This window comes from Rhinoderma darwinii, chromosome 2, assembly GCF_050947455.1.
Source record: "Rhinoderma darwinii isolate aRhiDar2 chromosome 2, aRhiDar2.hap1, whole genome shotgun sequence".
NCBI classification, from domain to species: Eukaryota; Metazoa; Chordata; class Amphibia; order Anura; family Rhinodermatidae; genus Rhinoderma; species Rhinoderma darwinii.
This window is the reverse complement of record NC_134688.1, coordinates 405,555,683-405,583,198: the sequence shown is the minus strand read 5'-3', so window position 1 is coordinate 405,583,198 and position 27,516 is coordinate 405,555,683. Positions and strand designations below refer to the sequence as shown.

The 27,516-nt window shown below is 43.0% G+C and overlaps 1 protein-coding gene across 1 annotated transcript; it reads right to left on the bottom strand.

Moving 5' to 3' along the window:
* Positions 1-2,151: 2,151 nt before the first annotated feature.
* TBL2 (transducin beta like 2) lies at positions 2,152-27,201 on the bottom strand. Its single transcript, XM_075854128.1, has 7 exons — positions 27,048-27,201; positions 17,929-18,056; positions 16,080-16,264; positions 9,154-9,302; positions 8,675-8,801; positions 6,225-6,377; positions 2,152-2,685 (listed from the first exon to the last, which is right to left on the bottom strand). Exons 1-7 carry the CDS (start codon positions 27,154-27,156, stop codon positions 2,229-2,231), a joined length of 1,308 nt encoding a protein of 435 aa, XP_075710243.1. The 5' UTR covers positions 27,157-27,201; the 3' UTR covers positions 2,152-2,228.
* Between the last annotated feature and the right edge of the window lie 315 nt (positions 27,202-27,516).

The window sequence follows — 27,516 nt, the reverse complement described above, 5'->3', positions numbered from 1 at the left end:
CTAACGGAAATAAAAAACCTGAACGGAGAACAACACTAAGTAGCTCCATTATTCTTGTGATTATCGGGGTCCCAGCGGTCCATAAATATGCAAACAATCCCTTTAAGTTTCTGGAGTGGCCTTCAGTCCCAAAATGTGAATATTATCTAAGATCTGTGGGTAGTTGTGAAATATGCTGTGACTTGTTCAGAGGGGTGTATTGTACCTGTGTTAAACTGCCTGTATTTCAGATGTGGCACCCAGGGCGCCTATAGTACAGCACCATACAGTAGATCCCTGTGGTGATCAAAATTTGTGGGTCCAGGAGTTCCATTTGGAATATAGACAGTTAAACGCAGTAGTAGAAACAGAGTGTCGGAGCAACAGTTAAACACCGGTACAATACACCCGTCTGAATGAGGTCTTATTGTTGGTTCTCTTCTGTATTTACAAACGTTACATTTTGTATTTACATTTGCGCTATTCTAAGGGTGGGTTCAGGTGTCATGGACTTGTCATATTTGCCATGACAATTTACAATTACAGTACACAATTTAGAGGAAAATGGGATTTAAAAAATCCCATCCACATGTAGTGGAAACAAATCAGTGATGAATTTAAGGTATGTTGTGGATTTTTAAATCTGCACCATGTAAATTCTGTTCTGAAAATACTGCACACGCTTTGCAACGCAAAATTCGCATGTACCGTGGTGCAAAATCTCCGCTACGTCTGGACTTCCTGTAACGCTCTGCGGTTGAGGTGCGGTTAAAGCCACATCCAAAATCTGCATGTGTTTTTACGGCAATTTGGTGCGTTTTTCGATGCAGTTGCGGTAAAAACGCAACATTTTAAAAACAAACTACCTAATCATGGTAAAAATCAATAAACACGAAACCCGTCCTGGGCCGTGTAAACAAGCACCGATCAAGGAGCTAGTATGGGGATGAGCGTTCATTACTCCGATCGCTCGTCCACATACATTATCATCATGTTACACATCCAATCAGCACGCAATTAAGTAAGGGCATGTTCACACGGCGCTCAAAAAACACGCCGTGTAAACGTGTCAAATACGCTAGTATTTTTGTAAAGCACTTTTTAATATAAAGCCGTTTGATGGGTTTTGTGCGTGTTGATGCACTTTGGCATGCTTTCTGTGCGTTCTTTGGCGCGTAATGGACTATGGGAACATTTGGTGCATTTTCAGCACTAAAGAATTTAACTGATTTTTTTTTTTTTTTACACAACGCAGGTTTTAAATACGCTCTCGTGAAAAAAAAAAAAGCGTATGTACTAACGGGGTGCTTTCTCATTTATTTGAATGGGCAGATTAATCAAGCGTTTTTTGATGCGTATTTCGGCGCAAAAAATACATGCAAAATACACGCCATGTGAACAGGGCCTATTGGTAATGTCAAACGTAGAGTTTTGATGCGTCTTTTGAACAAATGAAGTTGCTAGTTTTGAAAAACTTGTGCATTTTTTGTGCATCTTTTCAATTGATGCTTTTATAATTGGGTTTTATTACAATCCTTACTATAGACTTCCCCTCCTGGTTGTGGCTTCAAAAACGGCACTGTGTGCATAGTGCCCAAAGTCTCATTCCCAGATTGGGTATTTTGAAGCAAAAACCAGGACTGGATCCTAAACACTGGGAGAAAAAAAATGATGCTTCTCTTCTTTGCACCCACTTCTGATTTTGGCTTCAAAATACTAATGCGAAACATTGACCAAATCTTCACTGTGTGAGTGAGGCCTAAGGTTGGGTTCACACACAGTTTTGATGCAGTTTTTGGCGCAGGTCTTGATCGTTTTTAAACCAAAGCTGGGGGTGGATACAAAAGGAATCTGAAGCATCTCTTTTGTATCCACTCCTGTGTTTGGTTAAAAAAAAAAAAACTGTGAAAAAAAAAAACTGCATTAAAACTGAAAGTGTGAATCCTGCCTAATAGAGCATCCACTAATTGGACTTGTGATGCACGGATTGGCTGTTCACGGTGGTTAAAAAAACCAACATTATAATAGTGAAATTAGAATGCGGATTGGCTGGGTCTTCCACACAATAACATGCACCAGAGACTGGTACTTTCCGTGGCATTGTAACCTACAAATAGATTGTAACTTGATGAACCAATAGAATAGGAAAGGAAATGCTGGCAAGACACGAGCTGCAAATTTCCACAGAAATATTTTAATTTTTAGAAAGTATAGTTGTTTTTTGTATAAAAACAATGGTAAAAGCAGTCTCAGTTCTTCGGTTTGCGCACCGCATCGAGCGCCTTTTCGGAATCCTTGATTTGTTGCTGTAGCCGGTCCTTTGTGCCCTTGTTAGTGGCTTTCTTAAGCATGTCCTTCATGTCAGCAATAGCAGCTCTGTATCCGGCTGAATTATGGAAGACGCAGACCGCACGATCTCCAGTAGAGACCAGAAATTTGTTGTTAATATTAAAAGCGAGGTCTGAGATAACTTCTCCGTGTACAGATTGAAATTCTTCCTCTATTTGCCCTGTTTGGGCGTTGTACACTGTGATATCAGAGACGCTGGCTATAGCCACAACACGACCATCAGGAGACATTGCAATACGACAAGGCTCTCGGCCGCACCATTTTCCTGTAAACAACAGGTAGGGGTCTTGCTGCTTTTTATACTCCACATCGGTATTCCAGAGCTTCCATGTCCCATCTTTAGAAACGGTTGCCATCCTATGAAAAAATCAAGAATTTTTACTAATAAAAAAAATTATAGTATTTAACGAATAGTTGTAAAAGCGGACCTGCAACTAATAGAAAACAAAAGTTTTCTTCTCATGCATTTTTTACTAGATGTATATTGTAATAGCACTATTTTGGAGTACATATAACTTAATGCTTAACTTTTATTAACTCTTCCTGGGGGAGGGGTGGGGTGGAAAAAAAGCAGCAATTCCAGCATTGTTTTTTTGCGTTTTAAATTTACGTGTTCACCGTGCTGCATAATTAGGGTCTGCTTTATTCTACGGGTCAGTATGATTACAGCGATACCACATATTTCGTTTTTTTATGTTTTACTACTTTTTCACAACTATAGCAAATTGTATGGGGAAAAAAAAATTGTTTTCATGTTGCAGCTTTCCAAGAGCCATAACTTTTTTTTATTTTTCTGTCAATGTAGCAGTCTGCAGGTTTTTATTAGAGCCATTTTGGGATACATATAGTTTGTATATTTTTTTATTCCCACAAGGGGACTATGCAAAGCAATCATTTGACTGCTGATATTGTATGGGCTGTAAGGCTGGGTTCACACGACCTATTTTCAGACGTAAACGAGGCGTATTATGCCTCGTTTTACGTCTGAAAATAGGGCTACAATACGTCAGCAAACATCTGCCCATTCATTTGAATGGGTTTGCCGACGTACTGTGCAGACGACCTGTCATTTACGCATCGTCGTTTGACAGCTGTCAAACGACGACGCGTGAAAATACAGCCTCGTCAAAAGAAGTGCAGGGCACTTATATACATTATACGCAGGACACTTCTTTCAGACGTAATTTGAGCCGTTCTTCATTGAACTCAATGAAGAGCAGCTCAAAATTTACGGCTGTCAGAGAAGCCTCGCAAAATGCGAGGAGGAGGAATTACGGCTGAAACAAGGCAGCTGTTTTCTCCTGAAAACAGTCTGTCATTTCAGACGTAAAAGCCTCTCATCGTGTGCACATACCCTTATGGTTACAGGGATACTAGATATGTATATATTCTTCGGTGTGATTTGTTTAAAGAGGCTCTGTCACCAGATTTTGCAACCCCTATCTGCTATTGCAGCAGATAGGCGCTGCAATGTAGATTACAGTAACGTTTTTATTTTTAAAAAACGAGCATTTTTGGCCAAGTTATGACCATTTTTGAAATTATGCAAATGAGGCTTGCAAAAGTCCAAGTGGGTGTGTTTAAAAGTAAAAGTCCAAGTGGGCGTGTATTATGTGCGTACATCGGGGCGTTTTTAATACTTTCACTAGCTGGGCGCTCTGAAGAGAAGTAACATCCTCTTCTCTTCAGAACGCCCAGCTTCTGACTTACCTGCAAACGCTGATGCTGCTGCAGAATCAACTGTAGCCTCTGCTGCCGATGTGGCCGTCACGATGCAGGACCTGTGAGTGACGTCACAGATCTGCACTGTCAGAAGCTGGGCGTTCTGAAGAGAAGAGGATGTTACTTCTCTTCAGAGCGCCCAGCTAGTGAAAGTATTAAAAACGCCCCGATGTACGCACATAATACACGCCCACTTGGACTTTTACTTTTAAACACACCCACTTGGACTTTTGCAAGCCTCATTTGCATAATTAAAAAAATGGTCATAACTTGGCCAAAAATGCTCGTTTTTTAAAAATAAAAACGATACTGTAATCTACATTGCAGCGCCTATCTGCTGCAATAGCAGATAGGGGTTGCAAAATCTGGTGACAGAGCCTCTTTAACTGGCTGCTTGTCATAAGAGGCACGAAGTTGCTGTATCAGGACGACTATACTTGTAATACACAGCTGCTGCCCTGCTCTAACGGCAGAGATCAGGGGAAACGGATTGTCGCTGTTAACCCTTTAATGACGGGATCAACCCTGACCTCAGCATTCCAAAGGGAGAAAGAGTGAGGAGAACCCACTTTGATCGTGTCACAGGGAATCCCCGTGACCGATTGAGGCCCATACCTTGTATGAGCAGACATCCCAAGGTCCATTGAAGGAACCCAGGGCTGTCTGACCATATTTGCTTTTGTTAGGGCATACTTAGTACATAGGCAGTTGTTAGGGAATTCCTATCAGTATAGGTACATGCCAGTACATTATAGTTAAAGATCAAAATTTAAAAGCTCCCTATTAAATAAAAAAAAAAAAAAAAAGTAACAATTAATTTAAAAAAAAGTAATGTTAAAGAGGCTCTGTCACCACATTATAAGTGGCCTATATTGTACATGATGTGATCGGCGCTGTAATGTAGATTACAGCAGTGTTTTTTATTTAGAAAAACGATCATTTTTGACCTATATTAGCTTTATGCGAAAGAGTTTCTTAATGCCCAACTGGGCGTGTTTTACTTTTTGACCAAGTGGGCGTTGTGGAGAGAAGTGTATGACGCTGACCAATCAGCGTCATACACTTCTCTCCATTCATTTACACAGCAGCATCGTGTTCTTACTAGAACACGATGTGCAGCCACATACACAGACATTAATGTTAATCAAGTGTCCTGACAATGAATATACATTACCTCCAGCCAGGACGGGATGTGTATTCAGAATCCTGACACTTCTCTAACGTTTGTGTGTGATTTACTGCACAGCAGGCGTAGTCTCGCGAGATTACGCTGTAAGCGGTCATTTACAGCGAGATCTCGGTAATCTACATTACAGCGCCGATCATATTATGTACAAGATAGGCCACTTATAATGTGTATTTTTTTTTTACAATAAACTTTAAACACTAAATAATACACACATATTTGGTCTTGTCATGACCGTACAACAAACTTCACAGTCAATTTATAACATTACTTATAAAACCTGATTTTTTTTCAGAATTTTTGACAAAATAAAAAATGTATATAAAATTGTCGAACCAAAAAAAAAAAAAGTTATGACCGCCAGGATGCAAAGAGGAAAAATAAAAACAATTCTGGTCCGAAAGCTAGTAAGAAAAAAAAAATGTATTTTTTACTTTTGCAACTTCCTGCTAAATTCATGTCAAATGATAAATTTATGTTAGCCTTAGTAGGGGGCTTTAATTTTTAATCTTCTATTTAGAACTATAATGTATTGGATGATTTCCATACTCCAATAAACTACTGCCTGTGTAAAAATGCAAAGGTATCTGTTAGGTCATACATTTAGGTATGAAACCATCTGTCACAGAGCTAAACCAAAAACAGCCCTCTCCCTTTGCTTACTCTACTTCGATGCCATAATCATTATTCATTGTGGTGTCTAAAGGGGTTAAACAACCGGAGTCAGAGGTTAAAAATGCTCCACCACTGTTAGGCGCCTGCGCAAACATCCAGATGTAACTACCTCATGATGCCTTTGGGCAAAGAAAACCATGATGTACGTTTAGGGCAGTGTGCATTAATGGGTTAACAAAATACCTACACAAAGCTCATGAACAATTGCTTTTATTACAGAACGACTTTCTGAACTCGAAACTTAGAGCTAAAATGAAGCTTCGTTTTCATATTTTGATTCACTTTTCCAATCATACCCAGAATCAATACTGACCTGCTGGAATCATTGGAGAAAGCAAATCCACAAACACCAGCCAAGTGGCCTTTTAACTCAAATGCCCGGGAGACTTCACGGAACTCTCCTGATTTACCAAAGCAGACCTCCCAAACCTTCACATCTGGTGTAAAACCACAGCTTGCTACAAACCTATGGAAAAAAAAAACAGAATGGAAACCTCAATAATACTAAATATAGCAAAACATATTCTGTTGATTTGGTAGAACATTTTTTATAAGACGGCTGGGCCTGAATATGCAACATAAGAGGTTCAATAGTGCTAAGGGCTTATTTAGACGAACGTGTAATACGTCCGTGCAACGTGTGTGATTTTCACGCGCCTCGCACGGACCTATGTTAGTCTATGGGGCCGTGCAGACTGTCCGTGAGCTTCACGCAGCGTGTGTCCGCTGCGTAAAACTCACGACATGTCCTATATTTGTGCGTTGTTCGCACATCACGCACCCATTGAAGTCAATGGGTGAGTGAAAATCACGCATGCTACACGGAAGCACTTCCATGGGACGAGCGTGATTCGCGCAACAGCTGTCAAACTATGAATGAAAACAGAAAAGCACCACGTGCTTTTCGGTTTACAAACATACAGAGTGTCAATGATGGCGGCTGCGCGAAAATCACGCAGCCACGCATCATACGGGGATGACACACACGGAGCTGTTAAGTACCTTTTGCGCGCGCAAAACGCACACGCTCGTGTAAATCCGGCCTAAATGTAAGATGATAAATGCATTCAATGCATCCCTACATTCGTTTGTGGCACCAATCTGCTACATCCAGAGCGAACAGGATATTCTCCTGTAATAGTAGGGACATTATTTTGCTTATCAATTGTACTGCATTGATTATAGTATCACATATAAAGTTGAAGTCATGTGTTTACATACACCATAGCCACACAATTAAAACTACGTTTTTCCACAATTCCGGACATTTAATCTTGGTACACATCCCCTCTCTTAGCTTCTTAGGGTGTATTCGCACGGTGAGGTTTTGACGCATATTTTTACCACGCGGCCAAAAATGCGTGTTTATAATTTGTGGTAAAAACACATGCGTTTGATGCAGTTTTCGGCCGTGTGGCAAAAAAAAAATAAAAAAAAAAAATAGCCAAAACCGCACCATGTGAATACACCCTTGGAATAAGTTGTTGCAATTTTGCCCGTTTTCCTAGTGTAACTGCATCAGGTTTGTGCCTCCTTGCATCCACACACTTTTTCAGTTCTGTTCTATGGAGGTCAGGGGTCTGTGATGGCCACTATTACCTTCACTTTGTTTTCCTTAAAAGATGTATTTCCATCTTAGCAAACATAGTTTTAGGAGTTATGAATATATGAATTTTTGAAAATACCTTAATTTTTCCATATTGCACTGTTCTTGAGACCTTGTATCCTGTTCTCCTGTGTCCCCACTCATTATATCATTTTGGTTTCCTTTGGCTACGGCCACCGCTGCGGTGGCCTAAGATTGGGACTGCGTACAAGGATTAAATGTCCGGAATTAGAAAGGACCGAGTTTTAATGAATGTGGGTAAAGTGTATGTAAACTTATGACTTCAATTTTTACGTTTTATACCACTTTTTATGGGTTATTATATAATTATGCTTCTAATAAATGAGGTCTGTCTGTATGTCTCACTGCTTGAGAAAGGCTTTGAAAGCGTTTTTTTCTTTTTAAATAAAAAAGGTCGATCAGTGTGTTTTGTGCAACTTAGTTTTTATTAAAATGTATTTTTTGAGATACAGCTGCTCTGTATTATGTATACAGAGCAGCTGTATCTTACGCTGAATCCTGTACCCATCAGGTCCTCGGGACTGACTGGTTTAGTGTCAACGGGTCCTGCATGTCTCTGACACGCAGGAGCGAGCGATTACCGATCACATCTAAAGGCCCTTTTACACTGGCCGATAAGCATTCCTAGAACGCTCGTCTGCCCGATAATCGTCCAGTGTAAAACCCCCTTAAGTTCATAACTTAGATGTGATCGATTACACGTGGAACCTGCGTGTCAGATACACGCAGAACCCGCTTTCACGGAACACGTCCGTCCCGCAGACCTGATGAATTCAGGTCTTAGTGAACGATACAGCTGCTCTGTATACAGAATACAAAGCAGCTGTATCTTAAAAAGTAAAAATAATTTATTACAAATTATAAAGTTGAACAAAACACACAAAGCGATTTTTGATAAAAAGCTCACTCGAATGTGTACATAGCCTTTCACAACCACCAATACGTGTTTTTACGGTGGCCGTTAAGGGGCTTTATTACGTAGCGCTGTAAAACCAGGAGTTGCAGAATAGCGGATGCACAGAGTTTTTGCTCACTCTCAATGAGCACTGGGTTTACATATGGTCATTATGGGGCTAAAAGTTAGTCAGGATACAAAACAAAACATTTAGGAAGTGGAAATAGAAGATGATTTTTACCTTCCACAAGGTGACACACTAGCATAGGCATTTGTAACCTGATTGGTATTGATAGTTGTCAGTACGTCTCCCTTCAGATTCCAAATAATAATGGTGGTATCACTTGATGCGGTCATAAGAAACTTCCCTGTAAAGGGAAAGTAGAAAATAATAACTACTTCAAAATATCACAATCATAAATAAAATGACTAGAAATGGTTCTGCTCTAATTCTTATCATTCATTTTCAGGATTCACTATGTTGCCCGGCAGTAAGGGAATAGACCAGCAAGGAACTTAATGTCTCTCTGCCAGAGTTCTTCATTATGTCGCCACCAGAATGAGCTTTTAACATGGGCAGAAGTAAACATGATCTAGTGTGTGTTCCATAGTCATTACATATGGAGAAAAGGTTTTGTTTTTATAAACAAGTAGACATTATGACACGTGGCCCCTTCTTGGTTGCTTTGGCTACTAGTTGATACATTCTCTACAACACACCTGTATCTGCCACTCCAATGTTAACAATGGGGGCTTTATGACGCTTTTGGAAATCTTCATGAGCAGCAGAGAAGACGAACGCATCGTCCTTTTTGTTCATTTTTAACACTCGGATTGTATCTCCATTTGCTAAGAATACAAATAAAGCTCTTAAAAGAAAGATAAAAACAATTAATACGCACATACATATGCTGTAATATATTAAAATGCTCTAAAAATTGTGACAGAACCTATCATCTGTGTGTAAATTGTACAGTACATGTGTTGTAATAGGGTTTCCAGTTTTATGTAAAGATAGCGAATTCATTATAGATATTTAAAACAGGTGAAGAATTGATACAAAAAGTATATAAATAAAGTAGAAGAAATTTTCACTATGCAGTAAATAAGCTTTATGATGAAAAAAAAACCTTTAATGTCCAAACGCATAACAATCGCACATTGTATATCTAAAAAGGAATCCTGGTTTCATGCTTAAGACCCCTTTCAATCAGAGTGCCGCAACAAAGAGTGTCAGCTTACACTCCGGCATACTCGACACACCATTGCATTACGAAGCCACCCATTCAAATAAGGGAACTACTGCAGATTCCCCCTGTGATATTGGCTTCAAAGGAGTTACCTAGTTAGAACAACCCTTTTAGGGCGTTTATCATTGTACAGTGAAAGATCTGCACCTCTCATTGACGTTACATCTAATTTTCCCACCATTTCCAACATACCTGCTGTTCTCAAACACTAAGTTGTGCCAAGTATTAAGTCAGGAGGGGTTTTCAGCCTCCTGATGTAATCAAGAATGTTCACATTCACTAAGAGTTTTTGGGGTCAGCCGCGTTTTTACCTGTGTTTTAAAACACTGAAAAAAAGTGTGTTAAGGAGGCCTTAAAGAGGACCTATCACTTCCTGGGAAATCTCATGGAGTAATAACTAGGAAAGTGAAAAAAATGTCCTCTTTAATTTAGTGATAAGAGCTCTGGCCCTTTAAGAGAGGGAGACAACTTAGAGAAGTCAAGTCTCATGATATTTTGACAGCTCTAAAAAAACGGCGCGTAAAAAGACGCCCAGTAAAAATATGTAGCATGTCACTTTTTGAGCCGTTTTTTGGAGCGGATTTTCCATTGAACACTATGAAAATCGCCTCAAAAGAAGCTTCAAATTAAAAGAAGCTTCATTTTCAGCTTCAAAAACGGCTGAAAACAGCTCTGTAATTTTCGGCCGTTTTTGACTCAGCGCGTGATCATACCCTAAGGCCGGATTCACAAGAGCACGTTCGATCCGTGATATACAGACAACAAGAAAACATGATTACAGTAAGGGACAGTTTTCCTGCAGCGAGGCAGGGACTCCTAGCATCATAGATAACTATGATTAGAAGAGCCCGGCTCCCTGAAGTGTGTTCAGTCCGGAAAATACTGCTGACATATGGTCCGTATATCACGGCCTTAGTCTTCTCCCCCACACGGCTTAGAAGAAGGAAGTCTGAGTGTTCAACGTGTGTACAGGGGAGATCTTTTTTTTTTTACGGATGGTCAGAAATTAGTGAAGATTTTTTTTCCGCTACATGTGAATAGGGTAGAAAATACTCCATTCCCTTACCTTGGACACGGAATGTGAGCGGATTTATGATTCTCCTATGTACTAGGGTATATTCACACTCTAAATTTATTGCATAAAATCTGCTCCATTCATCTGAATGTGGTTTTCGCCATTGAATTCAATGGGGTGCTTAAACCCGGAACAAAGTAGTGTGTGTCGTGAATCACAGCGATTCCACCGCAAAAATCGAAAGTAAGAAAAAATAAAGTTATACTTACCCAGAGTTCGCTGTTTCCTCTCCAGTCCAGCCTCATGGTATGACGTTTCATCTCATGTGACCGCTGCAGCGGTCACATGGCCTGCAACGTCATCCCAGGAGGCCGGACCACGCCTTAAGTAGAAAATGAGGCGGGTAGTTATGAACTTTATTTTTCCGGAGCTGCATTACGCAGTGGAAATTCCGCCAGAAAAACGCTCCACAGTGTGGTGCAGTTTTTCGGACGGCATTCCCTGAGGTATTCAGGGCGGATACGCTGTGCAGCTTGACACAGCGTATCCGCCCTGAACAGGATGTGTGTTCCTACCCTTGTGGAGCAGCAGGAGGAGGCTAGAAGAAGCAGCAGAGGTAAAATCCTGTCACAGCTTTCTCCTCAGTGGCTGCTGCTTGCTCTGTGTGTATGTAGTGGGAGACTCAGATTAACCTCCAGCAGATTAACCCTTTACAAGAAGATGTATGCTACTCCACTAGCTGATCTGCATAATAAACAGGGAATTATTATTACATGGCTGATAAATAACAATATTCTGTATGAAGTAAATTCACTCTTCTGGCTGGAGGTAAAGCATTTTGCTGATTCGCCAACTATTATGATGCATTGGGAACTTAATTCACCAGTTTTGAGATTTGCTCTTGGCAAATTTATGAGAAAAAGTAAGGTATTCAATTCTCCCATTGTATTCTATTGACCAGCAAATCAACAAAAAGGTGAAACAGGCGAACGGATTTGCTCACCCTATAAGGGTATGTTCACACGGGCTATTTTAAGCCGAAAAATCGGAAGCAGAACGCCTCCAAACATCTGCCCATTGATTGCAATAGGGAAAAACGGCGTTCTGTTCCAACGGGCCGTTTTTTTATGCGGCCGTTTTGAAAAACGGCCGCGAAAAAGAAGTGCAGGTCACTCACTTCTTGTGACGTTTTTGGAGCCGTTTTTCATAGACTCTATTGAAAACAGCTCCAAAAACGGCCCTTAAAAACGCTGCGAAAATCGTGAGTGGCTTAAAAAACTTCTGAAAATCAGGAGCGGTTTTCCCTTGAAAACAGCTCCGTATTTTCAGACGTTTTTAGTCTAGCGGGTGAACATACCCATTAATCCTGGTCATTCTTGAGCACAAGGCTCCACATTGCCATTCAAATTCTATATAGAATCAGCTGCTCCCCCGCCGGGTTCAGATCTCCCAAAGAAAAGAAGCTCATATTTGGACCTCACTCCTTAAATAAAAGCAAAACCTGTGTCCTGTAAGAGTGCAGTCATATGCGGCAGATTTTGTTGCAGTTCCGTTCTTCTGAATGGGGTTGTTTCTACAGCAGGTGCATAGATTTCTGAAAGTTCTATTCAGATGAATGGAAGTAATTTTCAGTAGTAGAAAATTTCTGCAACAAAATCTGCCCTGTGTGACTGCACTCGAACACTGAGGGAAATCCACTGTAATAATAATTATTAATTTAAAGAAGCTCTGTCATCACATAAGTGGCCTTTATTGTACATGATGTGATCGACGCTGTAATGTAGATTGCAGCAGAGTTTTTTATTTAGAAAAACCATCATTTTTGACTGAGTTATGACCTATATTAGCTTTATGCTAATGAGTTTCTCAATGGACAACTGGGAGTGTTTTACTATATGACCAAGTGGTGTTGTGGAGGGAAGTGTATGACGCTGACCAGCAAAATCCGTGCTCCAAATGGCGGTCCTTCCCTTCTGAGTCCTGCCGTGGGTCCAAGTAGCAGATTACAGCCACATGTGAGGTATTGCCTTGCCCGGGAGAACCAGCATAACTATTCATGGTATGTGTGTCTCCAGTGGCACAAGCTGGGCACAATATATTATGCACTGAAATGGCCTAAATGTTGACAAATCGCAATTTTCACTCTGCACCATCCACTGCACATTAAATTCTGGAAAAACACTTGTGGGGGTCAACACACGCACTACCCTCCTAAATGAAGTCCTTGAGAGCTGTAGTTCCCTATATGGGGTCACTTGGGGTGGTTTCCACAGTTTTGGTACCTCATGGCCTTTGGAAATGCGACATGGCGTCCGCAATCCATCCCAGCAAAACATGCGCTCTAAAAGCCAAATGGAACTCCTTCTGAACCCTATTATTGGGGAAAAAAATAAATAATTTTTCCAACCCAAATTATTTAAATTTGCGTCTCCTGACGAAGCCGCAGGCGAAACGCAAGTCGAGGCATTTCCTTGGGTGTTCCTATCTTTTCCAGCTTCATCCCTTATTTTCCTGCATCCATCATGACTAAGGGTATGTATTGACTTTTTAGTTATTAAGATTTTTTTGTGTACCATTCATGTCTGACCTTTTGGGTTTCAGGCTGCATATCCTTGATCAGGTATTTCTATCTAGGGTATATTCATCTTATATATAGTGGGGCTATTTCCCCACTCACTATACCCAGCTATACATCCTCTGTTATCTTTTGGTATGCATTAGTGCTCTGTTCCAATTTTCTTCATGTATGTCCTACTTGGGTATGGTTATGTTATAACTGGTATTATCCATTGCCCTTGCTTATTTTGACTCAAGCACATATTCACTTTGTACTGGATATTGTATAGGCACCTGTTCTCTGTGTCTTATACCTTGCGCTCTCATTTTTAACTGTATTTGTGATTTTATGTATTTTGTCATTTTTTTTCTATTAAAGTCATATTTGTATTATTACTTGGGCATGCTATCCTTCTGTTTTTGGGATACTATTGTAGATTTTCAATTCTTTTAAATCTCCTGAGACACCTGTGGGGTCAAAATGACCACGACACCCCTAGATGAATTCCTTGAGAGTTGTAGTTTTTTGGAGAGTGTTCCAAAAGTTTTGGCACCTGAAGGCCTCTGCAAACCTATAATGGTACCTGGAAAATATCCTAATAAAAAGGAGGCCCCAAAATCCACTAGGTGCTCCTTCATTTGTGAGGCCTGCGTTTTAGTCAAGTTGCATGCTAGGGCCACATATGGGATATTTCTAAAAACTGCAGAATCCGCGTAATACATATTGATTTGTGTTTCTCGGTTGCGGTGTTAAAATGAGAATTCCAATTTAATATGTGCAAAAAAATAAATAAAACACTTTATAATTTTACCTCCACTTTGCTTTATTTCTGTGAAAACTTTCTAAATGCTGTTTTGAATACTTTAAGGGGTGCAGTTTTTAAAATAAGGTGATTTATGGGGATTTATAACATATAGGCCCCTCACAGCCACATCTGAGCTGAATTGGTCCCTAAAAATAGAGAAACATTAATAGGAGTAGGTTAGGTTGTATTCACATGGTGTGGATTTGCAGCGTTTTTTTGCTGCACAGCCTAAAAACGCGGTTTGCCACAATTTTGAAAATCGAAGTAAAAACGTGTGCGTTTTCCAGTGCGGTAAAACCGCTCCATGTGAATTACCCCCTTCAAAAGTACCATATGCTGCAATACATAAGTATTGCAGTGTATGGTACCAGTGACTAAACGATTAGTCAAGTTGAAGGGGTTTTCCAGCCACTAAAAATTGATGGCCTATCTTCAGGATAGGCCATTAATAGCTGATGGGTCCGACTTTCGGGATCCCTGCCGATCAGCTGTTTTGAAGGGGCCGCAGCACTCGTACAGCGCTGCTTCCCCTTCACTTCTACTTGCTCACTGTAAATCGTCGACACGCATTTAGCGCCGATTCACAGATATTGCAGCCTTTTCATCCTTTCACTTCAATGTGAATCGTCGCTAAGTGCGTGTCGAGGATTCACAGTGAGCAAGAAGAAATTAAGGGAAAGCAGCGCTCGTACGGCCCCTTCAAAACAGCTGATCGGCTGGGGTCCTGAATGCCAGACCCCGATGCATATACTTATATCGATCTCATCTGTTCGAGTAGGGATGCCCCCAGCCATCAGCTACCTCTGGTAGCTGAGAGCAGGGAGATTTAACGGCTCCCTGCTCTGTTTATTTATTTTGATGCAGCGCCGTAAAAAGGCTTATGCATCAGAAGAAAGCCCATTAGTGGCCGCCGTGAAAAGGCGTATTGGCCGTCACTAATGGGTTAATCACCTGAAACACACAAAGGTTATGGCAACACAAAAAGTTTTGTCTTTAAACAAATATTTTTTTCTTTGTAAGCGTAGTAAAACGCCAGAATCGTATTGACCCACAGTATAAAGTTAACATGTCGGTTTTACCGCACAAGGAACACTGTAAAAATGAAACCCAAACAACAATGGAGGAATCACTGTTTTTTTTCCCTTTCCACAAAGATTTTTTTTTTTTCATTTCCCAGTACATTATATGGTACAATAAATGGTGCCATCAAAAACCACAACTCGTCCAGAAAAAAACAAGCCCTCATACGAAAAGTTATGGCTTTTGAAAAGCGGGGAGGAAAAAAACGAAACTTAAAACACGAAAAAGGCAGAGATTAAGACTGCCATTTTATACGCCAATCTAATAAGAAACAAGCAGGAGTAAGATGTGACAAAGTTATCAAAAGGCGCACGCCCATAGCTGGCTGTGTGTGTACCGCTGAATGAAATCTACGCCACCCGGGAGCTGGCATAGATTTGTGCTATAATTTACAACAGTTTCTGAAGTAAATTATAATAAACACAGCAGGCCGCGGTAGCCACTTTTTCTTGGCTTGTTTGCAAATTTTCTATGCCAGAAAACTTGCTAAGAAACACTGTTAGGGTCAGTTCACAGAGTCTTTTTTTGCTGATTTTCATGAGGAAACCGCGTCGTAATGAGCGCCAAAAAACAGCGCAAATCACCCTTTGAATTCAATGGGAGGCAGAGGTGTTTTTTTTCTGGGCGCCTTTTGGCCACCTGCAGAAAGAAAAAGCATCACGTTCCTTCTTTCAGCCTCTGACCTCCCGTTGAGGCAGAAAAAAACTGCAGCGCTAATTTGAGCGTTTCTTTTTGTCCGCGGCCCTTGCATTAGATTCAAATAAAAAGCATTAAAACAAGGCTGGCATTTCAAAATCTGCGTCAATATTCCTGAAGGAATTCGGAGGCAGATTTTTTTCTGCCTGCAAAAAAATCCTCACTTAGTATTGGTTTCTGTAGCACTTTTGGGAAAATCCGTAGAGATAAAGCAATACATGAAGTCACAGCATTACATTTTACCTGCAGTTAGGACTGAAGCGGACATGTGTAGCGTGGTCAAACTCCACATTGGCCCTCATACAGCGGTGCTCCCGTTCAAGGAAATCCTTAGTACTCCATATCCTGACAGTCCTATCATCCGAACACGAAGCTAAATATTTACCATTACTGCTGAAATCCAAACAGGTTATGTTCCCACTGTGAGCCTGGAGGAAACATTCAAGAATTAATTATTAATTAACCTAGTAAAATTGATACAAAAAAAATAAAATTAAAAAAGTATCCACAATGACGTGCCATACAATACATGTGAATGAGGTTTTCAAAACACTTTTCACACTTAGGGGGAAAAAACCTGCCCATTTTCAAATCTACAGCGTGCCCATTATGCTGCAATGCAAAAAGTGAAATCGGAGGCAAATCGACTGCAAAATTTGCATGCAACAGATGCACATATTCCAGCAATATCTGTAGTGGAAGTTTTCCGCCACATCTGAACTTAACCTTGTATTGTTTGAAACAAATTATTACTGGAATAAGTGTAAGGATTCTACTGTAAATTCTTAGGCTATATTCACACAACAGTGAAAAACAGCTGAGCGGTACTAGCTACATGGGCACTATCTACAGGGGACACTGTGACACTATCTATATGTGCACTGTGCGTGGCACTATCTAAATTAGCAGTGTGGCAGTCCTAGCTACAAGGGCACTGTGCGGGGTCCTAGCTACACGGGCACTGTGCGGGGTCCTAGCTACACGGGCACTGTGCGGGGTCCTAGCTACACGGGCACTGTGCGGTGTCCTAGCTACACGGGCACTGTGCGGGGTACACTATCTAAAAGGCCCTGTTCACACAGAGATTTTGACATGTTTTTTGACGCGGAAACCACGCTAAAAAGCAGCCAAAAATACCTCCCATGGATTTCAATGGGAGGCGGATGCATTTTTTTCCCACAAGCGGAAAAAAACCATCTTGCGGGAAAAAGAAGCGGCATGCCCTATCTTCGGGCATTTACGTCTCTGACCTCCCATTGACATCAACGGGAGGCAGAGAAAGCGTATTTCGCCGCGTTTTTGCCCACGGCACTCAATGGCCGCGGGCAAAAAAACGCAGCGAAAATCGCTACACACGGCGTGCAGGCAGATCAAAATCTGTCTCAGAATTCCAGACGGAATTTTGAGGCAGAATTTTCTGCCTGCAAAAAACTCTGTGTGAACATACCCTAAGAAACATATGGGAAACAGTCCGACAGCCGGGAAATGGATAAAAATTTGGAGAGACACTGATGCAAAACTGTCGTGTGAATATAGCCTTACATGTTAACAAATAAGGGCTTGTCCACACGTAACGGAATTGCTGCGAATTTTCAGTCCGGAATTGCGGACGCAAAAGACGCAGAATACAGTAGCAGTAAAGTGGGTGAGATTTAACAAATCTCATCCACACGCTGCATAAAATTTCCATGCAGGAAATCACCTGCGGTGCATTTTTTTCGTACTGCAGCATGTCAATTCCTGCTGCGGAAAGTGGATTGAATTCCTGCGTTTTTCAGGAGATGTCACCATCTCCCAGCATTGAAAAGAACGTTGCAAAATCGGCACCATTTTCTGCAGTAAAAAATGCAGGAAATGGTGCGGTTTTTCCGCAGCAGAATATTTGCTAGTTTCTACGGAATCGCTGCAAATCCGTTACGTGTGGACGAGCCCTAAATGCTTTAATTGGAAGGTAAAATAAAGCTGTAAACAAATGGCATCTTCCCTTTATATGTCTGTGCATGCGAGTACTTATAGATTGAGTAAAACGAGCCCTTCACCTGAATAAAGCAAAATAAAGAAGAGAATTATTTTTAAATATTTATAAGGATACCTTGAGAGCAGACGCCAGGAGCGGGTGGGAGAAGGTGTGGGGCTTAGCTTTGTCTTTGCGTGGCTTCTGCGGTTTCTGTTTCTTTGCAGACTGCTTGTCTGGAATGGCTTGACCATTTGCTTTCTCAGCTAAATATGTAGCAGAAATGTGTAAATATTTATTATAATCCACTGGTTATTCAGGGAAAAAAAAACCTTTAATGAATAGTTATTGTTAAGCTGCGTTCACACACATTTCTTTGGCAGCATTTTTTTTTTATGCAACGAATGTCAACGGACCTCTTATCTGTGACAAGGCTCCAGTTTCTACCTAACCAATTTTTAACATAACAGAATGGAAAATCACACGGTCTTCAATTGGTTCCATTAGATTTCCATATTTTTTATTTTTAAGCAGTCTACGCTATTCTGAAAGCAAAAACGAACAAAAATGTGTCCAACTAAAGCCGACCGATGGCATTTGCCATTAAAACAAGCCTATTGAAACCAATGGGGGGGGGGACGTTTAATAAAAATGCTTCTCTATGGTTTTCTATAAAAATGCTGTAAAAAATAGTGTAGTACCGTGTTAGCCAGAGACAATATGAAATGTTAAATACTTTTGTGTCAAAAAAGACAAAAGTATAATAGGTATGATACCTTTATTGGCTAACCATAAAAGTTCTATATGCAAGCTTTCAGAGCGCACAGGCTCCTTCTTCAGGCAGTTTACAAATGAATGACTTAGAAAAAAGCTTTTTTTTTTGTGCTTTTCTCTAAGTCATTCATTTGTAAACCGCCTGAAGAAGGAGCCTGTGCGCTCTGAAAGCTTGCATATAGAACTTTTATGGTTAGCCAATAAAGGTATCATACCTATTATACTTTTGTCTTTTTTGACACAAAAGTATTTAACATTTCCTATAAAAATGCTAGTATGGACGCCCAAGTCCTATGGAAATAAATAGGATTCTGCAGTGTGGATGTATCCCATGAGGAAAAAGCCTTTAGGACTATATAAAGAACTATTAACCCCTTAATGACGCAGCCTAGTTTGGGCCTTAAAGGGGTTGTCCAGTTATACATTTTATTTATATTTTAACTTAATGGGACATATATAATTAACTTTGTAATATGTCTATTTACCTGTGGCAGTGTTACGGTGTTCTGATTAGCGCACCCAGAGTACATTTTTAATTTCCTGTGACGCTCCGTGTCTTTGCTCAGTCAGCACTTCTATCTATTCAGAGGCACGGCGCGTCATCAACTACGTTTACAGGCCGGCGGCCGGGCGTATGTTTCATGAGCTCTTCAGAGCTCTCTTTGCCTCTGAATAGCCGGAAGTGCTGGCTGATCAAAGACAAGGAGCGTCGTCTCTGCTAGTACACGCCGCCGCCTCCTATTAGCTCGCCGTCCAAGCCTCCTCCTCCTTCCTCACACTAGTAATTTCCGCACTGCCCAGCCGCCTTGTCTCTCCACTAAAACGCTCCCTCCTCCGCTTATCTCGAACACCATGCCCCCCTAATTCTTCTCTATGTTTACCGCCCCAGCCTCCTCTTGCTGCGTCCGAACCCCGCCTCCTATCGCTACTGTCCCTTTTTTTAAATCTATTAGCCCAGGGGTCTTAAACACGCGGGGTAGCCCCTGACATCACTGTCCGTATACAGTATGGACAGAGATGTCAGTGGCTTCCCCAGAGCCGGAGTCCCGGGCAGAGCGCTAGTATTGGTTCTGCGACTTTGTAGAATACCCTGACATCACTGCCCATATATGTACAGTGATGTCAGTGGCTTCCCCAGAGCCAGAGTACCAGAGCAGAGCGTTAGTATAGGTTCTGCTCCGGGACTCTGGGGAAAGCTCTGACATCACCGTCAATATATGGACAGTGGCGTCAGGGGCTTACCCAGAGCCGGAATCCCGGGAAGAGAGCTAGTATAGGCTCTGCTCCAGTACTCTGTGGAATCCCGACATCACTGTCCATATATGGACAGTGATGTCAGGGGCTTCCCCAGAGCCGAAGTCCTGGGCAGAGCGCTAGTATAGGCTCTGCTTCAGGACTCTGGGTGATGTCAGGGGCTTCCCCAGAGCCGGGGCAGAGGGCTAGTATAGGCTCTGCTCCGGGACTCTTGGGAAGCTCCTGACATCACTGTCCATATATGGACAGTGATGTCAGGGGCTTCCCCAGAGCCGAAGTCCCGGGCAGAGCGCTAGTATAGGCTCTGCTTCTGAACTCTGGGGAAGCCTCCGACATCAGTGTCCATATATGGACAGTGACGTCAGGGGCTTCCCCAGAGCTGGAGGCTCAGAGCAGAGCGCTAGTATAGGCTCTGCTCTGGGGAAGCCTCTGACATCTACAGACAGCACTGTGGCATTATCTAGGGGGGTGTGGCATTATCTACAGAGGGAACTGTGGCATTATCTACAGGGGGCATTGGCATCACCTATGGGTGGGTGTGCGGCAGAATCTACAGAGGGCAAGGTGGCAGTATCAATAGGGGGCAGTATCTACAGAGGGAACTGTGGCATTATCTAGGGGGTGGTGAGGCATTATCCACAGAGGGCACGGTGGCAGTATCTATAGGGGGCGCGGTGGCAGTATCTACAGGGGGCGCGGTGGCAGTATCTACAGGGGGCGCGGTGGCAGTATCTACAGGGGGCGCGGTGGCAGTATCTACAGGGAGCGCGGTGGCAGTATCTACAGGGAGCGCGGTGGCAGTATCTACAGGGAGCGCGGTGGCAGTATCTACAGGGAGCGCGGTGGCAGTATCTGCAGGGGGCGCGGTGGCAGTATCTGCAGGGGGCGCGGTGGCAGTATATGCAGGGGGCGCGGTGGCAGTATATGCAGGGGGCGCGGTGGCAGTATATGCAGGGGGCGCGGTGGCAGTATATGCAGGGGGCGCGGTGGCAGTATATGCAGGGGGCGCGGTGGCAGTATATGCAGGGGGCGCGGTGGCAGTATCTAGGGCAGGGGTCTCAAACTCGGCCGGGTAAGTGGGCCGCATATAGAAAAAATGGGACGTTGACGGGCCGCATTACTTTCAAATTTGATACAATAAAAAATTATTGTTAATCAATTAGTTATTTGAACTACTAGAACACTATATTACTAGAATAATAATACTACATTACTATAATAATAGCGCTAGGTTTAAAATTTGAGATATTTCTCCACGTGCTTATTTCAACAATCCAGCTTTCCAGTTTAAGTGTCTCTAAATGCAGTCCGGCGGCTCAGTTAGCACACATGTCAAGATTGGGCAGCCCCTTTTAGATAGTGCCGCAGTGCCCTCTGTGGATGCTGCCGCAGTGCCCTCTGTGGATGCTGCCGCAGTGCCCTCTGTGGATAAGGCCACAGTGCCCTCTGTAGATAAGGCCACAGTGCCCTCTGTAGATAAGGCCACAGTGCCCTCTGTAGATAAGGCCACAGTGCCCTCTGTAGATAAGGCCACAGTGCCCTCTGTAGATAAGGCCACAGTGCCCTCTGTAGATAAGGCCACAGTGCCCTCTGTAGATAAGGCCACAGTGCCCTCTGTAGATAAGGCCACAGTGCCCTCTGTAGATAAGGCCACAGTGCCCTCTGTAGATAAGGCCACAGTGCCCTCTGTAGATAAGGCCACAGTGCCCTCTGTAGATAAGGCCACAGTGCCCTCTGTAGATAAGGCCACAGTGCCCTCTGTAGATAAGGCCACAGTGCCCTCTGTAGATAAGGCCACAGTGCCCTCTGTAGATAAGGCCACAGTGCCCTCTGTAGATAAGGCCACAGTGCCCTCTGTAGATAAGGCCACAGTGCCCTCTGTAGATAAGGCCACAGTGCCCTCTGTAGATAAGGCCACAGTGCCCTCTGTAGATAAGGCCACAGTGCCCTCTGTAGATAAGGCCACAGTGCCCTCTGTAGATAAGGCCACAGTGCCCTCTGTAGATAAGGCCACAGTGCCCTCTGTAGATAAGGCCACAGTGCCCTCTGTAGATAAGGCCACAGTGCCCTCTGTAGATAAGGCCACAGTGCCCTCTGTAGATAAGGCCACAGTGCCCTCTGTAGATAAGGCCACAGTGCCCTCTGTAGATAATGCAACACACCCCTAGATAAGGCCAGAGTCCTCTTCAGATACTGCCACACACCCACTTGTAGAGGCTGCCACCGTGCCCTCTGTAGAGGCTGCCACAGTGCCCTCTGTAGAGGCTGCCACAGTGCCCTCTGTAGAGGCTGCCACAGTGCCCTCTGCAGAGGCTGCCACAGTGATGTCAGGGGCAACCCCAGAGCTAGAGTCCCAGGCAGAGCGCTAGTAGGCTGTTCCTGGGACTCCAGCTGTGCTCCTGACATCACTGGGATTCCTGCTCTGGGGAAGTCCCTGACATCATTGTCGATGTATGGACAGCGATGTCAGAGGCTCCCCAGAGTCCCGGAGCAGAGCCGATAATAGCGCTCTGCCCGGGACTCCGCTCTGGGGAAGACCCTGACACACTGTCCACATATGGGCAGCGATGTCAGGGAATTCCACAGAGTCCCGGAGCAGAGCCTGTACTAGCGCTCTGCCCGGGACTGCGCTCTGGGGAAGACCCTGACACACTGTCTATATATGGACAGAAATGTCAGTGAATTCCACAGAGTCCCGGAGCAGAGTCGACACCAGCGCTCTGCTCGGGACTCCGGCTCTGGGGAAGCCCCAGACATCGCTGTTCATATGTGGACAGCGATGTCAGGGAATTCCACAGAGTCCCGGAGCAGAGCCTGTACTAGCGCTCTGCCCGGGACTCTGGCTCTGGGGAAGCCCCAGACATCGCTGTTCATATGTGGATAGCGATGTCAGGGAATTCCACAGAGTCCAGGAGCAGAGCAGACACCAGCGCTCTGCTCCGCTCTGGGCAAGACCCTGACACACTGTCCATATATGGGCAGCGATGTCAGGGAATTCCACAGAGTCCCGGAGCAGAGCCGACACCAGCGCTCTGCTCGGGACTCCGGCTCTGGGGAAGCCCCAGACATCGCTGTTCATATGTGGACAGCGATGTCAGGGAATTCCAGAGTCTCGGAGCAGAGCCGATATTAGCGGCTCTGTGTCCCGCGGGCCGCAGATGACAGCCCCAGGGGCCGCATGCGGCCCGTGGGCCGCGTGCTTGAGACCCCTGATCTAGGGGGTGGTGTGGCATTAAAAAAAAGTTTTACCATTGTTTGGAGTAGTGTTTGCTTCACTGTAAATGGGGTTATACACTGGTAGATTTTAGTGCAGACGAGTGTTCATAGAATGCTCGTTGCCGATAATTGCCCTGTGTAAACTGGAACGATCAGCAGATGAACGATCAAATGGTTGATCATCTGCTGGTCTTATAGTTTAAAAAAAATATAAGATTATCGTTGTCGGCAGCACATGTCCCTGTGTAAACAGGGAGACTCGCTGCCGACATGATAATAATGTATGGGGACGAGCGATCGGAGTAACGACCACTCGTCCCCATCCATAGCTCTGTGTGACAGGAGCTAACGAGCGCTGATCAACGACGGTGTACAAGGCCCTTAAGGGTCAGTTCACACGTTGCGTAAATACTGCGGTTTTTCCGCAACGGAAATTGTTGCGGAAAATCCGCTGCAAATACAGTAGCAGCAAAGTGGATGAGATAAAACAAATCTCATCCACATGCTGCGTAAATACTGAGTGGGAAGAACCGCTCAGCAATTGACCTGCTGTGCAGAATTTTATTCCGCAGCAAGTCAATTGTATTTGCGTAAACGCTGCTTATTTGTTGCAGGTTTTCCCCATTGAATTAAATGGCGAGGTATATCCCGCGACAAATAGCAGTTGTTGTGTTTTCTGCAGAGGGTTCACAGCGATCCCGCCGCAGAAAACGCAACTGCCTGTAATTAGATCAGGGATAGATGGAGGCACAAAGGATAATGATGATTATTAGTGGCTGTTTAGGACAGTGCAGGGAGGGAGTTGGGTGTGTGTGACAGTGCAGAGAACTGGGTGCCTGCAATTAGAGAGGGAATGACCTGTGAACATAGAGGGGCGTGGCAGCATGCAAATAGCTGAGATGCTGTGGAGGATGCAAACTGTGTCCGCAGATGCAGCAAAGGATCATGGGTATGGTGGGTTACAAGGCAGGAAACAGCGAGGAACAGAAACAAGGGATGTAAACAAACAGAAAGAGAGGCTGTGACAATTGAGATCAGACTGAAACTGGTTAGAAGGTTTGTAGGGGGTTTTAGGAGAAAGCAAACCAAGGCTGGGGGACACTTTTTAGAATTGAATTTTTTTTCCTGGCCAACCCCTTTAAGGCTCAGAGCCCATTTTTCAAATCTGACATGTGTCACTTATGTGGTAATAACTCTGGAATGCTTATACCTATCCAAACGATTCTGAGATTGTTTTCTCGTGACACATTGGACTTTATGTTAGTGATAACATTTGGTCGATATATTCAGAGTTTATTTGTGAAAAATAGCAAAATTTAGAGAAAATTTAGAAAAATGAGCATATTTTCTGAATTCGTATCTGCTCGATAGATAGCAATACCACACAAAACAGTGACTAGTTCACATTTCCCATATGTTGGCATCATTTTTTGAACATTCTTTTATTTTTCCAGAAAGTTACAAGGCTTAGGACATAAGCAGCAATTTCTCACATTTTGAAGACAATTTCAAAAGCCTGTCTTTTTTTAGGTACCAGTTTAGTCCTGAAGTGGCTTTAAAGGGGCCTACACATTAGAAACCCCCAATATTTATTGCACAGATTCTGCCGTTTTTAGAAATATCCCACATGTGGCCCTAGTGGATTTAGTGTATTTTGTAGCCTCCTTTTTATTAGATCACATTTCAGGCACCATGTCAGGTTTGAAGAGGTCTTGTGGTGCCAAAACAGTGGAAAACCCCCAAAAGTGACCCCCATTTGGCAAACTACACCCCTCAAGGAATTTATCGAGGGGTATAGTGGGCATTTAAACTTCACAGGTTTGTTTTTTGCTGTATTTTGTGGAATTAGGCTGTGAAATTGAAAATCACAAATTTTTCTGATAAAACGTGCACATTTTTCATTTTTACAAGGAATCAAAGAGAAAAAGCACCCTAACATTTGAAAATCAGTTTCTTTGCAGAGCTTATGAGGTACCAGTAGAGGGGAAACAATTTAAAAGTGACCCTATTGTGGAAACTAAACCCCTTGAGGAATTCATTGTAGTTTTCATGGTGTGCATGCTATTTTTTAAGTGGCGTGGTGACTAAAAAACAGCAATTCTACTATTGTTTATTATTCCTTTATTTTTTTTTTACAGCGTTTACCGTGTGCTATAAATGTCATATTCACCTTATTTTGCGGGGTGATACGATTACGGAGATCCATACGGTTTTTTTTTATGTCTTATGGCGTTTGCACAATAAAATACTTTATTATAAATAATCATTTACTTTTTGTGTTACCTTATTCTAAGAGCCATAATTTTTTATTTTTCTATCAAGAAAGCCGTGCGAGGACTTGTTTTTTGCGTTACGAACTGCAGTTTCGATCAGTACAATTTTTGGGTACATGCGACTTTTTGATCTCTTTTTCTTCCATTTTTTGGGAGGTTGAAGTGACCAAAAAAATTGTGATTCTGGTATGGTTTATGATTTTCTTTTACGGCATTCACCGCGCGGGATATATAACTAAATACTTTTGTAGTTCAGGCCATTATGGACGCGGCAATACCAATTATGAATTGTTTTATTTATTTTTTCAATAATAAATGGACTGATTAGGGAAAAAGGGTGATTTTTACTTTTATTACATTACAACTTTCATTTTTATACAACTTTTTTTTTGTCCCACTAGGGGACTTGAAGGCTGGAGGCCCTGATAACAATTCTAATACACTGCACTTCATGCGTACTGCAGTGTATTAGAGATGTCTGCTACTCACTGACAGCAAGCATAGTGGGTCCTGCAATCTACTAGGCTTCTGTAGATGGCAGAGCCGGAGGCCATTGTTAGGCCTCCGGTTGCCATAGCAACCATCGGCGCCTATGATCATGACGTGGGACGTCAATGGTGTTTTAAGCCCTAAGAAGCCGCGATCGCTATTAAACGCGGCTTCTAAGGGGTTAGCCGGGACCTTTGAAGCCGCGATAGGTCCCTGCTGAAGGAGCTGAGACAACAGTTGTCACAGCTCGTGAACGTGCCCTGCGAGAACGGTGAAGTGCTTACTGCAAGACGTACTATTAGGTCATGGAGCGTGAATAATGCGCTCATCATGACCTAATAGTACGTCCTGGAGAGGGAAGGGGTTAAAGGGACACTGGCCAAAACTAAACTTTCCCATGTGCAACATTATGGCATTCCATGCCAGTCTCTCACATGTTATTTTTTTTCTGCTTCTATCTCTATATATCAGACTGGGATGGTTGCTTAGCAGCAGTGTGAATCCGGCTCGGTGACACAGTTTATCTACTTGAGTCTATGGAGATCTATGTGTCACCCATCACAGGCTTCAGCAGTTCCTGTACCACACTAATTTTTCACAGGGGGGACAGAAACTTCTATCACCAGCTACCACCTGTACTTAGACAGGTTCCTGTCACACGGGTATAATGGAATCTGCGAATCTAATGTATCGAATCTAATATATCTGCGAATCTAATGTGTATGGGGGCTGATCCTTTCTTCCCCTAGAGATAAGCGCTGTCGGCTAACATTTGGATATGTACTGATGTGTAATATTCCAAGGTGGACTACGTCCTACACCGCTCACCTCCATAAGCTGACATGGGAGTCTCACAAGTGCCCAAATAAGTGTTCTTTTACCCATATTGATTGCAGATACGATGGTGTCAGGCATTATTGCAGCAAGGGTCGGGTCGGGTCGCTCATGCCACTATACACATATACTTCAAACCAAGGCAGTCCAAGTGACATCCTAGTGTTGGAGCTGTTTGAAATCTAGGTAAAGACTTTCTTCTACTCCTTTATTTTACTTTTTACAAAACGTAAACACCCTTTTCTTCTGCTTTAGAATAAGGTTCTGGGAGAACCAGGTATAATTTGCAGTACAAGTAATACAACGTGTACACAGTGCCATACACTACATACAGCAGACGGTGTATATAGGAGAAGCTGCAGCAGTGGCTGAGTGCTGCTCCACTATATACCGTGCTCGCACTCTTATCATACTCACCACCCGGCTCCAGCTCGCTGCCCTCTTTTGCCTTTTTGCCCCATAGAGCCAGCAGCACGACAATTCCCCCTAGCAGCACAGTCACCGCGACCAGCGCCACGACCTCCATGTCCGCGGCTCCCTCACTCAGCCACGTCACATCACGGGAGCGCGCATGCTTTTTTTTTTTTCACTGTAACTTTATTGTACAGGAGAGACAATATCAGTACAATAACTCCCTTATTACTGGCCGCCGCGCAGGAGAAAAAAGGATAGCGTCATAGGTTTTTCCTTTCTATTTAAAAAAAAATATTTTTGGGAAGGCAGAATCTTTGCACCTTCCATGTACATGTGACGCGTCTCAGATGAGAGAAGTTCATTACTTTTTCCAGAATGGATTGCTTTACTCACCGCACAGCAGCTGCTGGTAGACAACTGAGGGTGCACGGTTTTTCTGAGGAAAATCACTGGACAGGTGTGACTGTCCTAG